The following is a 17,512-nucleotide window of genomic DNA, read 5'->3' as shown; positions in this document are numbered from 1 at the left end:
CTCATAGGTATATCTGTGGGAGACAGATTTATCTATTCACTAGACTTTTCTGTGTAAGATAGGTTGGTTTATCAAGTCTTCGACTTTGGATCATAAAAACTCTTAGTTGTGGGTGAGATCAACTAAGGGAATCAAGTGCGTAGAATCCGGCGTGGTTCTAGAGGCGTAAGGAATGCGACTGTACCTTGATCAGTGTGAGATTGGTTTGGGCTCAACTACATTCCAGTCAGAAATTAACTTGGAGTAGGATAGTGTCTGTAGCGGCTTAATTCAATGTGGTGTTCAAATCTTGACTAGGTCCCGGGGTTTTTCTGCATTTGCGGTTTCCTCGTTAACAAAATTTCTGGTGTCTGTGTTATTTCATTTCCGCACTATGTTTTCTACTATATAATTGAAATATCACAGGTTGTGCATAATTTCAATCAGTTTGTGAATCCGACCTTTGGGTTGTTCATTAAATTGATTGACACTTGGATATTGGTTTTTTATACCGTCCAAGTTATTTGTTATATTCAATCGGGCTCGCAAATTCCTATTTGTTTGATTGCAGATTGAATTGAGAAATTGAGATACAACTCTTGGATATACTTTTTTTAAGATTGAGTCTGACTGTCTAGTTGATTCTCTTGAAAGTATATTGGAGTTTGTCCATACAAATTTCTAAGAGAAATATTGGGTGTGGTTGTTAGACCCCCGCTTTTTCAATTGGTATCAGAGCAGGAAAACAAGTTTAAGACCTTATAAGTCTGTGTTTGTGGCAATCTGACTTGTGTGGATAGTTGTGTATCTCAAACTCGCACACATAGAAATGAGTTCTAAAAATTTTAATTATGCCAAATTTCTTGGGCTTACCTCCAAGAATAACTCCTTTGCTGATTCTTCCGAATCCCGAGGTAAATAAATTTTGCTATCAGATTCTGATAACATTCCTTCTGATATGACATTGAACACCATCTTTAAAACTGAAATGGAACTCACCAGAAATCAAAAAAATATGACTGAGACTATTGTTTTTCGAGATGCTAAGAAAAAATCTCTTGAAGGAAAACATGATCAGCTTATTGATGAACTTGAGAAGTCTCTAGGTCGAGAACGGGAACTCTATAGCATCATTGAGTCCTTCTCTAACAATATCGAAAAACTTTTTCAAGAAACTACTCTACATCGTGAAAATGTTAGTACTCTTGTGGATATTGTTAAAGAAGATTCAATTACAGAAAAACGTTTGATCGAGACTCATTCATCAGATCTGGACAACCTTCGTGTTGAAAAAGAGAAATTGGTTGTTTCCCTTCTTCTAGTGGAGGAACAGTGCAAATCCTTGAAGAAAGAAAACTCTGTTTTAATGAGAAAATATTATGTGCCAACGAAATTACAGTACATGAAGAAAAATTCTCCAAAGGAAGTTCCTGCTAAGAAGTGTTTACATAACTTGCAGTCTTCTAATAGGGCTATGAACTTAAAACAGGTTCCTTCCAATGTTTCTCTTCCACGAACCTATTCTTTTTGTGGGAAAAAGAATCACTATGTTCAACATTGTTTTGCTATAAAGAAACAAATTTCTGATCTTCCAAATTCAACTTCTTTTTATAATCGACAGAGTAAATTGTCTAACGACATCTACAATGGATTTCAGTCCTACAGAAAACCTTAATTCTCACAAAAGGGATTTCAACGGTCACTCATCTCGAAATATCTACAGGAATCATGTTTCTCCTTATGGTGCAAATTCCTACACCACAAAAATACACATTCCCAGTGTTTATGAGAATAAGTATGGCATATCTAAGTCTAGAAGGTGGAGATCTCTCTCTTCTAATCCTTTAGAACCGATTTCTAGAGGTCCTAGACTTAATCCTCAGAAAAATCCCTCTGTTGTTTTTCTAAAAAGGTTATGTCAAATTCTTCTGGAATAATAAATAGCTGAAGGAAGGTAAGGTATACTAGGTTCAAACTCTCATATGGTATTTATAACTCATCTCTCAGTATTCATAGTAGGATTACATCTCACTTTGCTGCCTAGATCTAAGTAATTTCATCCTTGTATCTAACTTGAGATTTGCAAGGATGATATTTGCGAGATGCTAAATTCTATTGTAGGTTACCATTTGTCTTGTGTTTGATTTAGCCGTTTTTTTCTTTTGTGACGGTTGAGTCATTTCTTGAGTCCTTGAAACTAGGGTATCTCTTCCTTATGCTCTGATTAAATCTTTTAATTATTGAGCCAGGATGGTAAGAAATATCTGAAAACAAAGAGTATTTCCTTGATCTTGGATCCTTTCTGATCCATTAACCTTTCACATCCAGTCCACGAACTTCCGTGTCCTTCTTGGGAGTTTTAGGGTTTCCATAACAATGGTGTCCTTCTCTTGTTCGTAAACATATATATTGTTTTGCCTTCCCTATTTAAAAAAAATGGAGAACTCCTCAGGACCTCAAGAAGTGGTGAATCTTGAGATGGAAGAAGACATTAAATGATGTGATTTTGTTCAACTTGTCTTGAAAAAGATGATTGAAAGGAAAGGTTACAACTCCTGGATTAGAGAATCTGTCAAGGATTTAATTCTTTTTCAGAATGACTCTAGGGTCTAATTTGCAAATCTTCAACTGCAAATAAATCAGCTTATTGATGGCCAGACCAAAATCCTTGAAAATCAAAAGATCTTGATCAGGAATCAGAAGAAACTCATCATGGACTGTGTAAAATCTAGGCATCTTGCCCGCATTGTTAATCGGAAAGTTAATGTTCTAACTCATGAACATGGGGTCTCCACGGTCAAAAGAATCAAGGATATTAGTGATACCTTTTATGATGGACCCTTTCAAAGGTACGATGTTAATTATCAAAGAAACTTGATTTTTATTATGTCTAGGAAACTTCTTATGAGAATTTATTCTTGTGTTTTAAGAAGGATAATTAGGGTTTGGAATAGCAGTTATTGTGAGTACACATAGTTATTGCCAACGTTTTCCATCTTGTAATGTTTGTAGATTTATTTATTTAGATTCTAAAGTTTATTTGGAAGATGATTTTGCAGTATTAATCTTTAGGGATATTTTGACTTTGGATCACAAAAAAGTGACCATAGTTGCGTTTGGGTCATGGAAAAAATTTAATTAGAGTTTGGGTCACGAGACCGTCATTAACCGTCTTGACCGTTAAGAAATCTGTTAAATGTGTAAATGACAAAGTAAAACTTGGATTTATGATTATTTACATATTTAGCCATTTAAATCGTGAATCCGAGAGAAGACATTTTCTTTTATATGTCTTCACTAGAAATTGAAGCTGTCGATTAACCGAGTACAGTAGAATGAAGAAGACAAGAAGATGGAAACAAATTAAGGTAAATTTAACAGGAAATGAGTTAAAAAATTTACTATCAATCGATGGATTTTGAAATCGTGAAATTGGGGATAAAGATACCAAAAACAACTAGATGTGATGTTGCTAAACCGAGAAGAATTGAAGAAGATTGAAGGGTTTTGAATCGAGAAGTGGAAAAATAACTTATTGCTGAGTTTAAGTTTGGCAAGTTCTGATGCCAAGAAGATTAGCCAATGAAGTGTGTTATACTGTTGATTGTCGCTAGTGAATGAAGAAAATTCATGAGTGCTTTCCGGTCCTTGAATGATCAAGAAGAATGGGTTGTTTGAGAATTTAAGTTTGGTTTGGTTTTGAATTATATTTTTCCGTGAAAACAGCTATCGTGGCATCTTTGTCACGGGAAGTCGTCATATGCAGGTGGTATTTTTCTTGTAATTGCTTTGGTTTAACTAATTTCATTTTGCTTGTAATTGCTTGTATTGGGTATTGGTGGTGGTGTCCGAGGTGATTGTGGGGGTGATTTTGGTGTTGCTTGAACTGAAGGAGGCGGTTGTGTGGTGGTGGCGATTGTGGCGTTAATAATGGCAACTAACAAAGTTAGATAATCAAAGTTAATTTTAAAAAATAAAAAAATTAACTGACGGTCAAGATGGTCAACGACGGTCTCGTGACCCAAACTCTAATTAAAATTTTCTACGACCCAAACGCAACTCTGGTCACTTTTTTGTGACCCAAAGTCAAAATATCCCTAATCTTTATTGGTTTTATATATAATTGCAAAAATTATTATGGGATATGTGTGGTTGCGTCCGTGAATTATGATTGTCCCATATATGTCAAAAGTTAAGCCTATTATGTCATTATGCAAATATTGACGGAAGACATGATAAACTTTTGATTGCAAAGATTAAGCCTATTATATGTCTTTATGTAAATATTGATGTAAAATAGAATGAATCTTTGAATATTCCGCATTATTGATCTTTCCCTGATCCACTTTTATGTGAAAGTACTGTGTGGCTCCGTAAATTCTCTTATGTTGAGCATTTCCGATTAAATTAATCACGGGTTCTCTTGTGGTTAATTTAATTGAGATTTCTGGATACAAATTCATGTTTCATGTAATTTGTTAATGTCCCAAGAAATCATTCTTTTCTTGTAAAAGTAAGGTCGCTCTTATTGTTCTTTCGGGAATTACATTTTATGGGGAGAGTTCTTTTCGAACTTGTTCTTAATTGCCAAAACTTTCTGGGGAGTGCGGCTGTGGAATATTGTTGGAGTTTTCTTGTATCTCTATTAACTCCTTGATTAATACACTAAGTTTCGACTATGTGAAATCATCGAAACAAAGTTGATATGTTCTCTTTTGGTCATGAATATCTCTACGGAATTTCATTATGATCCCACTAGTTTTCGTATCTTTGCCAATTTTTATTGACAAAAAGGGGGAGAATTAATGTGTAGTTCACGCTAAAAATACATATGGTTTACGGATCATTATGTAAGGGGGAGTAATTTTCATTGTGAGATGAAGTATTTACTAAGGGGGAGTGATACATATCACCATAGTATTGTTGTCAAAGTTGTGATACAATTGGACTTTAATGTTGTGTAGTAATACTATGACACTGTATAACAATGATTGAGAGCTACTGTTTTCTCATTGTTATAGCTACGGATCTTCAACAATTATGATGCTAATTTGAACACGTTCAGAATCACTGGAGTACTTAGAAGTGATGAAGATTTCGAGTAATGTTGAAGAACCAAGGAAATCAAGCATTTGGATGAGAAGCTACAAAGTTTATTTATTTTGTAATCCATATGTGTATTGATATTTTTGTCACTAAAATTGACAGAGGGGGAGATTTTTAGAGCACTGCTCGGTCGAACTCTCAAGCATTGCTATCTCAAGCTTGTTGTCAAGTTTAGTTGCCAAAACTATAAGTCTTTATTTCTAGTCTACTTATAGCTAATTCTCGGATTAGGCGATAGAAAGTGTAGTTGAGCATTAGACTTCACGGCGTTCATCGATTGAAAACGAAGAACTACTAAGGGGAGCTTGTGGAACTTCATCAATAAAAGGTATGTGGAGACTTGAACTCATCTATCATTCAAAAGTATATCTAATCTATCTCCTATTTGAGACAAAAGTCGTATAGCTATATAGACTTCGATTATACACATTTGATATTTCGACTCACTTATATATTTTTCGAAATATGTGTTGGTAAGCTTTCGCTTTAACCAAGTTCATCTTATATTCTTGACGAAAGTCAAAAGATGATCATGTGAAAATCACCTTGTAACATCTTACATGATTTGTGTGAGACATTCATTTGATGTAGACTCAGAATGTTTCGTATTGACCATTCGATCACTTGAAATTGCTTCGAAGCTAATAGTTTGTGTGAGACAGCTATTGTCTTTTTCCAAGAATGTTTCAATGATTGAAATTAGGGTTGCACATGGGACGGGACGGTACGGCTTTTTGCCTAGCTCAGTACATGTACCTCCCTATGGACGGTACCTATACCTTGTACCTGTTTGGTACGGTACGGGACGGGACCTGTACCTGTTTAACTCGGTACGGGACGGGACCGGTTCTTTACCTGCAGCATATATGCATAATGCATATGTAAAAAAAAAAAACAAGAAAGAAAAGCAAAAAATCTTGAGAGTTCTAAGTTTAAAAACTTTAACTGTTAAGACTTTCTTAAGACCTGAATTGATACATACTTTAAGAAAAATCTTTAAACTTCTAAGTTTAACAACATTAACTGTTTAAGAGTTCAACTAGAAAAAACAGAAAGCAAAGCAAAAAAACAGCATTTCGCTTTGGCAATTGACCACTTTCATAAGTTTGGTGCGACAAAAAACGAACTCCATCTCCAAGCATCAAGCATCCAAGACCTCTGACAATTGAACCACACCCAAGATGTCTGCAACAACAATTATATTTCAGTTTATGCATAAAAGGCATGAGTCGAATTCTAGCAACAGGCACATATAACCAGCAATCTCTGTTAAAGGATAATAATAAAAAAAATACATTGACATTCTAAGCATTATCAGGTGGGAATGAGGGTCTTTGATTGTCAGTGAATAACATAAGGCATGTAGAGTAAGACTTAAAACTCAATGGTAATGTTCTTGTTCAGAAAGAAGAGGGAGTAATCAGCAAGGTATTATCGAACAAACACATGAATACATTGTCCCCATACCTCATCTAATTTTATGAAATCCTTCCAAGCTTTTGAAGTGGATTTCGGATTCTTGGCTACATCAACAGCAGGAGTTGTAGCTTCATTTGGATCTCCTTGTATAGCTTGCTGTGCATCAGCAGAAGGTGCAGGTACAGATGTAGGGTTAATAAAGAAACCAACTTCAGTTGCAGCTTGACTTTGAGTTGCATTTGCATCCATCTGAAATGAAAAAAACAAGTTAAGTGTTAAACTGAGAGCTCATCAATACAGAGTATTGCATTTGCATAAGAAATGGTTTGAAAAACAAAATTCATTCAAAAATACAGATTTACTGACACAAATTACAGATTTACTTCACATCAATGTTTCTAGAAACTTTACATCATGTGAAGTATATAAACGAATTCACACCTTTTGATGCCAATATGAGAGTTTCAAGCAGAAATTAAACCAATATGAGAGTTTCAAGCAGAAACGAATTCACACCTTTTCACAGGACACTACACAATTTACCAAGTCCACACCAAATTAAACCCAAAACACCTAGCTAACATGAATTTCAATCAGAACCCACAAACACATACAAAGTTAAGAAAAATAAAACACCTGCAGGTTCTCACAGTTACACAGATGCATCAATGAAAGTACCAAAAATGCAGGGAGATATGAATACACCTTGATATTCCCTATTTATCCATATCTCATTTGCAATTGCACAAATCTATACATCAAATTACACGATTTGAACCCTTTCAATTAAATCATTAGACAAGTAAACAACAACACTATGTAAAGCCAACCAGGATACATGAATAAAAACAAAATGAAATTATCGAAAATGTTAGGGTTTGTTAATTATACCTGAAGAAGATGTACCAGGATGACAAACTTGCATCAAATAGAAAAAGCTGGTTTGTTAATTATATCGAAAATGTTAGGGTTTGTTAATAACGAGAAGGAGCTTGTTTGATTTCTAGGGTTAAACTTGCAGTAAATAAAAAACGAAAATGGTGGTGCGGTGGCTTAGAAGATGGTGTGGTGATGATGATTAGAACTTAGAACTGGTGATGATGATTAGAACATGGTGGTGACTGGTGCGTCGACGACCTCTTCTCGCCTCTTCTCTGAGAGGAAGATGAAACTAAGAGGAAACAAAAATGAAGAGAATACGATAGAGAAAGGGTTTAACCCCTACTATCAACGACTAGGATTTAACCACAAATTTCAACTGATATAGATCCTCGGTACTACGGAACGCGACGAGAATATCATAGGACAGTTACTCGTACCTCCTCTAGGCATGGTACCAGTTTTAGTACTTGTACCTGTCCCATCTGACCGCGGTTTCGGGACGGTACCGGTACGGTTCCTGCGGTTCCGGGACGGTTCCATGGGACGGGACGGTTCTTATGCAGCCTAATTGAAATGTGAGTTTAGAACAAATAACCATGGTTTGATATAGCACAGTATGCGTAATTTTATGCTAACTTTTTCAAGTTATTCCAAGTCCGGGAACCATGGTATGCATACCCGTATGCGTACTGGTTAGTTAATGAAAGTCCAGGCACATAGTATGCATACCGGTATGCGTACTGGCGTGAACTTCAAGTTCCGGAAATTCAACTGAGTTTGGAAGGTGTGCGTAACCGTCCGTATATCGGCGAACCCAAACTTGGTCCGGCCACTTAAGTGTGCGTACCCGTTTGCATACTTGAGTAGGTTATGTTCTAAAATCGGCTTGTTCATGAACTAATACATTTATATAATAAGGAATGCTTTATTTTGCAAACCGTGGCTATAATGTTCATGAATTGATTCGAGTGAGTCAAAATCTATTTTTCTTCAATTGTGTCTTGTATACTTCAATGAGAATATAAACAATTGAACAACTCTAGAACTAGTTTCATTTGAGACATTTGAACTAGTTATGGTTAAGATGAATATGGTTGATACGAAAGTGTTCATATGGCTAACTTCGGTTAACTATTGTGACCCAACAAGGTATACACGTTTAGGTACGGTTACTCATCTCTAAATGAAGTCACTTTTCATTTGTGTGTAACAAGCTTAGTTCGATCTAATGGTTGAAACATATTAGCTCTAGTCTAATCAGGTTTTCATCTAACAGTGAATATTGAATACTTTGTTACCAAGGTGATACTATATAAGGGAGAACTCTATTAACTGGGAAACCTAATCCCCACACCTCATGTGTGATACTAGTTGTGACTAGAGTTGATTCTCCTGTAACCTTAGGTTTTCCAAAACCCAATAGGTTAACGACTTAAAGACTTCATTGGGATTGTGAAGCCAGACCCATCTATTTCTCTGTAGTTTCGCGTTCTGATTTTATTGTTTTCTATCGTGATTGAGTAATATCTTCTCTAATTGCTCTAGATTTAATCTCCGATAGCCAAGATAAAAAGTAGTCACAAACATCTTCGTCTCATCGTTTGTGATTCCACAATATCTTGTTTCACTACCATATGATTAAGATTATTGTGAGGTGATTGATATTTATAGGTTGTTCTTCAGAAATATAAGTATGGTATATCAATTGGTTCATGTTCACCTTGATTTATCAAAATAAGGAACAAAACTCATAGATATATGTGTGGGATACAAATTTATCTATTCAATAGACTTTTCTGTGTGAGACAGATTGGTTTATCAAGTCTTCGACTTTGGGTCGTAGAAACTCTTAGTTGTGGGTGAGATCAGCTAAGGGAATCAAGTGCGTAGAATCCGGCGTGGTTCTAGAGGCGTAAGGAATGCGACTGTACCTTGATCAGTGTGAGATTGGTTTGGGCTCAACTACATTCCAGTCAGAAATTAACTTGGAGTAGGATAGTGTCTGTAGCGGCTTAATTCAGTGTGGTGTTCAAATCTTGACTAGGTCCCGGGGTTTTTCTGCATTTGCGGTTTCCTCGTTAACAAAATTTCTGGTGTCTGTGTTATTTCATTTCCGCACTATGTTTTCTACTATATAATTGAAATATCACAGGTTGTGCATAATTTCAATCAGTTTGTGAATCCGACCTTTGGGTTGTTCATTAAATTGATTGACACTTGGATATTGGTTTTTTATACCGTCCAAGTTATTTGTTATATTCAATCGGGCTCGCAAATTCCTATTTGTTTGATTGCAGATTGAATTGAGAAATTGAGATACAACTCTTGGATATACTTTTTTTAAGATTGAGTCTGACTGTCTAGTTGATTCTCTTGAAAGTATATTGGAGTTTGTCCATACAAATTTCTAAGAGAAATATTGGGTGTGGTTGTTAGACCCCCGCTTTTTCAATTGGTATCAGAGCAGGAAAACAAGTTTAAGACCTTATAAGTCTGTGTTTGTGGCAATCTGACTTGTGTGGATAGTTGTGTATCTCAAACTCGCACACAGTCAGACTGGACAACTTTCTCTGCCAACTGTCTAGTCTGACTGTCTAGTTGATACAACTTCCTCTGCCAATTTCAGTATTTCTTGATTCTTAAAACTTACAATTGACTTTCATAGGCCGCATCCATCGTTAGAGGATTGCTTCTCAGGAGACATTAACCAAGAACTAGTAATACTGCTCCACACCTTTTCGAAGCAATTCTATAGAGAAATCTGAAGCAGAATGAATAAAACTGTGACCCAATTGAGCACTTGAAGATGCCAATGGTGACGGTCCTAAAATTGTAGCCATTAATTACAGATTACCCCAATAAAAATCAAGAAAATTTAGAATTAGTACCTTTTGACAAACAAGGGCATAATATAAATCAACTCAAATCAAGAACTTAACTGAAAATTGGTATGCAAAGAGTAACAAATTAATAAAAACAAAACTGATGAACGGAACTCTGTAGTTTGCCCTAAGCATACACGTATACAACTAATAGCAACGTACGCACATGATGGAAGTAGATTATTATATTTAGATCAACTGGATTTGAAATACTATTAGCTCGAAACTCTGTACTACGATTTTTAACCAACGATGAAGAAGAAAAAACTGAGGGATACCATAAAGAGGGAGTACGAAGAATAAAAGAGAAACTACTATATATCTATACCAGGTATGGTTAGGTTAACCAATTTAAGGATATTTCAGTCACTTCGATACGAATCGCTTCCAACCAGCTCTGACCGATTTGACTCTGTCCGTCAAAACGGATTGACTGAAACCTTTTCTACGTATGATGTTTGACTGATACCTTAGGATTTCGTTGACGATTGCTCAAAAGAAATTATTATTTTTTTAAATATTTCTGTCCTATAAATCTATTTTGAGTAATTCAATTTAAATCTTATGAACACGATCTTATTTTAATTACATAAACATGGTGTGAGAATATTTATAGAATCTCAACCAATTAGATGCAAAGGTTTCGTCGGACCACCCAACACAAAAAGAGGGTGAACACTATCCCTTAATTTGTAACATTAGATCGAATCAATTGTATTTAAAATTAACGGTCATGATGAGGTATAACTTGTTTTTCGGCCATTCAAGAGTGAGGATTTCGTTGACCGACTAATGGGGGAGGACGTTAGCATAACTCTTGAAAATTTAGATGGGTGGTACATAAGATAATCAGGGATAGAAATTAATGTATATGAGAAATAGGGAAAGTGGGGATAGTAAATATAGCTTGCTTGGAGGATATATAAGTAATGTGATTTTTGTACGTATATGCACCAATGAAGTTTTTAGCCTTTTCTTCCCTGTCTTGCTAGGGTTTTATAAGTTGGTTGCAAGTCTCTCCAGTTTCTCTTCATTCTCTGTCGTGTGGATTTTTTTTCTTTTTCAACTGGTTTGTAGTGTTCTGATCTTTTTCTTATAAATACAAACCACCTGTGTTTATTGTATCCAAGGAATTAAAACCAATTAATTAAGAATATCGGATTGATTTTGTATTGATTTGCTTTTGAACGCAGATTCATCTTCATGGAGAACCTTCCCACATATATCATGGAAAACATATTACTTTCTCACTTACCCATTGAAGCTACCTTACAGAGTAAACGAGTATGCAAAACATGGACTTCATATGATGATGAGAGTCCGAGAAATAAGATATCAGCACATCACTGTAAAAGGAGGAAGAACAGGTACTAGCACCATGCATGGGAGAGAAGCCATAGCACTTTTGTTAATTGGTATACAATGTCATTAGAATTACTACACTATATGTTGTTTCTTTAATGTCCATCAACAACATATAGTGTAGACTACAAGTTGGTAAGAATCACTGGCTACAGACAAAGTTGAAAGTCCGGCCTAGTTCCGTTTTCTGCATGTATGGAACCCATCAATTCGTGATTTATATGGAGAGCTTGGTTTCACTTAACACGGGTACTTATACACAGAGGTCGTCAGCCAGAAAAGAATAAGCCAGGTAAGGATTTCTTGGGAGATACATGGATATACTTTTCTTAAGATTGAGTCTAACTGTCTAGTTGATTCTCTTGAAAGTATATTGGAGTTTGTCCATACAGATTGCTAAGCGAAATATTGGGTGTGGTTGTTAGACCCCTGCTTTTTCAAAACTAAGTCAAGCCTATTAGGTATTCATTTATCATCCCAAATAAATATAATCTTCCCATCCTCCACTTCCCAACAATAATTATCCCCAATTATTTCCAATCACTCACAAATACCCTTCCATCCCAAAGCTCGTGGTTATTAATGATGTGAAAAGGTTTAACAGAAGGAAAATACGTATCTCCTAAGATCCTAGTCCATGGGGCATCAGGTTCGTTCAATATTCTCCATGATATCTTGACAAGCAACACTTTATTTAGGTCTACATTTTTCTTAACGTTTAAACTTTAAACCCTCCTAAAACCTTAGGCATAGCAATAGAATCTTATTCTCTCAACGTAAAACTTCTGCCATTTTGCTTCTTCTTCTAGAAAAATTTACCAACCTATCAGTAAGCCTTTTAGGCATGGGAAAGACCACTAAGTGATGAGATGCTAAAGACCCATCACAGATTGTGTCATGACAGTCCTGGTAGCCTGATTAATATACTTACTCTTCCATGTTGCCATTTTATTATGGAAGTTACCTTCCAAATGGCCCAAAGTCTTCATCTTATTTCGATATATTAACAATAGGACACCAAGGTACTTGTCCTGAAGAGCTAACCTCTTGATTCCTAAGATATTTGTAATCTGAACTTCAATGCCAATATTCACTTTAAGACTAAAAGTCATTCCAGAGGCATCAAAATTGATTGACTACCCAGAATGTTTAAGCATGTTATCAAGACTCTTAGCACATTTGATATTTTCCCTAGTGAAAATAAGGCAGTCATTCGCAAAAAATAAATAAAAATGACTTATTGTTGGACTGTTTTTGTAACTTTAATACCTTGATTCTCATTTTTATTTTCTGCACTAAGGATAAGCCTAAAAAAAAACTTTCATGCAAATAATGAACAAATAGGTAGACAAAGTGCCTCCCTGTTTAAGGCCTCTGGTAGGATAAAATATCTCACCTGGTAAACCATTCAAAACATAGACATGGAAACAAGAATAAATCACCTTACACCAATAATTTTTAAACCCTAGCTTTTTAAGCACGACAATCAAAAAATCTCACTCAATTCTATCAAAGTGCTTAGACGTATAAGTCTAATAGCCATAAGACTCTTTTTCTTAGCTTTACATTTTCTCATACTTTTAACAATCTCATGCGCAATCACGATATTATCAGTTATCTGTCGAAAGCTAAAAGGCAGCTTAATTGATAAGGAACTTGTCCATGACTTTCTTAAACCTACTAGCTAAGAGTTTGCTTATAATTTTGTATAGGACATTATTAATTACTTAGACTTATTGGTCTAAAGTCGGAGGTATGTTGAGGGCAATTAGATTTAGAGATTAAAGCCATAAAACTATGATTTATATGCTTTAAAAGATGTTTGGAGTGAAAAAGACTTGAACTACCTTAATTGTATCTTCACCAACCATATCCCACGTTTGTTGGTACAACCCTGACGGGTAACCATCAGGACCTGGTCCACCTGGAGAGATCCACGGTTTTATTTCATTTGAAACACAATTTGTTTCACTCCCCGACAGAAATACAAGGGATAATGTTACTCAGAAAAAGATCAGAGTGAGAAGGATTACTAATTTGATTGATATTTAAAAGGTGATTCCTAAACTCCTTAGCTATGCTTTCTCTATCAGTCAGCGATATTCGAATCCCCGACTGCAAAGAATCAATCTGCATTCTTCTTTTCATAAATTTAACTATATCGTAAAAATACCTAGTATTCTTGTATCCTCAAAAGACAAGATATTTTCCTTAGCTCTTTGAATTTAAAACCAGGGGCAGAGCCGAGGGTTGACTAACCCTGGCTCTAACCCCCTTAAAATCATAATATTCATGTTATAACCCTTAGTTTTATCATGTATTTAATATCTAACCCACCATAATTTAGTATTTAGTCCACTAAATTTTATAGAAATTATTTTTTAGCCCCCCTCAACTTTAATTTCTGGTTCCGCAGCTGTTTAAAACTCATGTTTGGACATCATACCGATACTTGATATTTTTCTCTAGATTATATATTTCATACCTATGTCTACTAGTATTGTTACAACTGGCCAAAGCTAACTGATGTTGAGCTAGTCTGAATATTTCCAAAAGTATGTATATTCCAATTTCTAAGAACATGCTTGACATTGAAAAGAGATCTAGTGAATTTAAAGGTATTTCCTAACTAGTCCAGTTATTACTTATAAGTACTATTCAGAAACCAACACTTGTTAAACTTGTAAGGTTTCATAGTAGAGTTTTCCTCTCTGGAGCTAACCAGGAGTATGGTACAATGATCACCACCAAGAGCATGCAAATGATAAACAACACAATTTGGAAAAACATCAGACCATTTAGCATTTCCTAAGGCTTAATTTGTCAATGCTTTCAAAATTAATTACCAATCCTTCGATTAGACCAAGTATAATTACCAACAAAATTAATATCATTCAAGCTAAGAAATTCAAGACGATCATTCACTTCATCTTATTCTGTTTGAGTCACAGGGTTCCCACCTAGTTTAATGACCCATGGGCATTTAAACCTTCCAGATAGTCTGAACAGATAATCCCATTATCTAGCAATACTACATCACCTAAGGAACCATACATACACACAAGCAAGGTTTTTTCACTTCTAGCATCAAAATTGAACAAGGCAGACAATAAAATTTTGATGGCTATCGACGATTTCAAACACCAGATCATCCTTCCAGAGTAAAAATGTAATGTAGACAGTGGGATTTGAACCCACGTCCTTTCGGACCAGCGCCTTAGACCAAGTCGGCCATATCAGCTATGTTATCCTTAAGTCAAAGTAATTTTTATAATACGGTTGTTGGTTCTTACATCACCAGATCAAGCTTCCGTCAGCGATCCATCAGGCTTTTGGCGGGAGTCGTTTTCCCGGCAGATGAAGGAAACCCAAGAAAAAGAACTCCAGAATACTCAATTCTCAACACAGGAGAATGATTTTTTTTTTTTTTCCTTTGACAAGAAAAACAGGAGACTATTGCAAATTATTTCATTTCGGAACAGTTGGGCTGAGAGTCTAATTTCGTTTTTTTCTACTTGATCAGTGCTTGTCTCGACTATTTTGCTTCTTCTAATGACTAGCCATCTTGTGATGCCAATCCACTTTCCAGAGTAATGCACATGGCGCCAAAACCTTATATTCCTGCCCTTCGATTTGCTACTATGTTTCGTAGAGTAAACCATACCCACACCATGGCGCCGGGACGAATGAGTAAGTATTTGTCCGTGTTTTAGGTGCTAGTGTATTTTATGTCTTAGGTCCTATTTTGTTAGCCACTAGTGTAACTTGAGACAAAGAGTTCGTCAATCAGGATATTTAATTTATCAAGATTGAAGAACATTAAAAAACAAAGAATAAAAATATGTGTAAAAAGTATCCAGGTTTATATTGGAAATTACATAGAGCTAGATTCCTCATATTCTAGTAAGGATAATACATTCCCTGCTGGGTATAACTTGTGATACTTGGACTGTTACTGCAACCTTCCTGGGATGGAACAAAAGCTCCCATCCTTTGAGGATCCATGGATGGGTAACAATTCGCGGAAGGTGGAGGCGGAATATTGAAGTAAGACATAGGTTGTGGTTGAACCTGTCTTGATGCTTCATCATCTTGGCTCCCAAAATTTGCCCTCTGGGCTTGAGATTTCCCCCACAAAAGCTTCAGCCTCAGACCCTTTATGACCAGCTTATTAGAAAGGTCTTCTGCAGCCTTCTCTGCTCCTTCTCTGGTTTTGTAATTTACAAAAGCATATGGTCGCGATGGCAAAAAATTTATACACTCAATCTCTCCATAGGAATAGAAATTGTCTATCAGGTCCTGCTCAGTAACTCTAGTATCGAGACCCCCAATGTAAAGGGATTTGATGCTTTCATCATCAGGGGGAGCCAGTGACGGCATATCACTTGCCTTCTTCAACAGTTTTGCTGCCACCGGATCATTGACACTGCAAAGGGTATATAAACCAGAGATAAGCAATCTATTATATTTGAAGAGATGAAAAACAGTGGAAAAACAGTCTTGTTGTAACGGTGGAGATACTAATATGATTAAGCAGGAAATTATGGTTTTATACAGATGATAAATTATGTAAGTGATTAACGTACCCGTAGAAACGGTCTTTTATGTTTTGGCGAGACAACTCCCCAGTTACAGGCATTTCATGAGGATACGGACATGCAGCACCTCTATTACATATGCCCCAAGCATAGAAAGTGCAAGGAGGAGCTCGGTTTCTGTCATAATAAGGTGTTGTCCTTTGAAGCTTTAATATGGTATTACCAGGTGGAGCCTTTCCGTAGGATGACTCATAATCAATCCCCATCCTTGCCTGCAATAAGCGTAACAGTAGCATGAATTAGTTAAGAAGCTCTACTTTGCACGAAGCAACTTGCAACTAAAATAGATGAAAAGAGAGCAAATAATCTAACTGATGCTCATCCGTACAATCTGAACAACAAGCTAGCACTGGTGCAACTTTAACATACAATTTCTAAGGCATAGAGTATAAAGTGAAACGTACCCTTCGATCGCACTCCTCTGCAAAGTACTCCCTGTTCACATCACTCCTTGGAATGGAGTCAGAGGAATCTATAGCTAACGCAGAGTCTCGAACCTGAACGGGCAGTCCATACTCCAGATCCAAGACACAGACTTGGCAAACATTTTTCAGCTTGCTACATGTCTGGCAAATTTCAGTCTTCTTGTACCTGGCATTACGACCCGGTCTCCACCGGAAAACCGTGAATGGTCTCGTGCAGATCTTGCATTCCTTATCAAACTCATTCTTAGTCTACAAACACAGAAAAAGAAGGAAAAAAACGTTAATTAAGATCAATTTTCTGCAACAAAAGGAAGCATGCATGCTTTGTGAGTCTAACCAGATAGTCGGATTCTAAATGCTATAATATGCTTTTTAGCAGTAAAACATGACCAATAATAAGAAATCAAAATTTTGAAAAACTATTCTAGGTTTTCATAATAAATTAGAAGTTGCCTATGTACTGGTAAAGTTTTTATGTGATTGTACTATTGACCTAAAAAATGATATTAGAGGTTAGGGTTCATCTACAACTACTCTAAACCAAATAAAAGATAGAGAAAAGGATTTTGTTTCTTACCATTCGTACATATGGATTATCACCCAAACATGAATTACAGAGAATGGGAAAATCAGACGACTCCCATCCATCAACCTCCGGGTCTCTCAAAATTCTATGTGCCATTGATCTATCCAAAACGAAAATAATTCTTCTTGGAGGTCTCTCTTTATGTGTGAGAACGTGAAAATATAATAAACCACAGCCCCGACGATCGATTTATATATACTCGTACTTGTTTGATAGGGTACCACCTCTTTCCTAGTTTGAGCGGAACTGCCTTTCCTAATTACTACCAAGTGG

The 17,512-nt window shown here is 36.0% G+C and overlaps 1 protein-coding gene across 1 annotated transcript; it reads right to left on the bottom strand.

Moving 5' to 3' along the window:
* Positions 1 to 15,530: 15,530 nt before the first annotated feature.
* LOC113316401 (zinc finger CCCH domain-containing protein 40-like) lies at positions 15,531 to 17,335 on the bottom strand. Its single transcript, XM_026564587.1, has 4 exons — positions 17,231 to 17,335; positions 16,633 to 16,902; positions 16,217 to 16,440; positions 15,531 to 16,056 (listed from the first exon to the last, which is right to left on the bottom strand). The coding sequence occupies exons 1-4, from the start codon at positions 17,333 to 17,335 to the stop codon at positions 15,531 to 15,533; spliced, it is 1,125 nt and encodes a 374-aa protein (XP_026420372.1).
* Positions 17,336 to 17,512: the final 177 nt, after the last annotated feature.

Source organism: Papaver somniferum, chromosome 10 (genome assembly GCF_003573695.1).
Source record: "Papaver somniferum cultivar HN1 chromosome 10, ASM357369v1, whole genome shotgun sequence".
Classification (NCBI taxonomy): Eukaryota; Viridiplantae; Streptophyta; class Magnoliopsida; order Ranunculales; family Papaveraceae; genus Papaver; species Papaver somniferum.
The sequence above is the reverse complement of the archived record's forward strand: the minus strand, read 5'-3'. Positions and strand labels throughout refer to the sequence as shown.

Excerpts from the sequence above, each read along its gene's own strand:
- LOC113316401 (XM_026564587.1), bottom strand. The coding sequence starts at position 17,335 with ATGGCACATAGAATTTTGAGAGACCCGGAGGTTGATGGATGGGAGTCG. Across the intron at positions 16,903-17,230 it reads ATAATCCATATGTACGAATG|ACTAAGAATGAGTTTGATAA; the intron begins GTAAGAAACAAA and ends CTGTGTTTGTAG. Across the intron at positions 16,057-16,216 it reads ATAAAAGACCGTTTCTACGG|TGTCAATGATCCGGTGGCAG; the intron begins GTACGTTAATCA and ends TACCCTTTGCAG.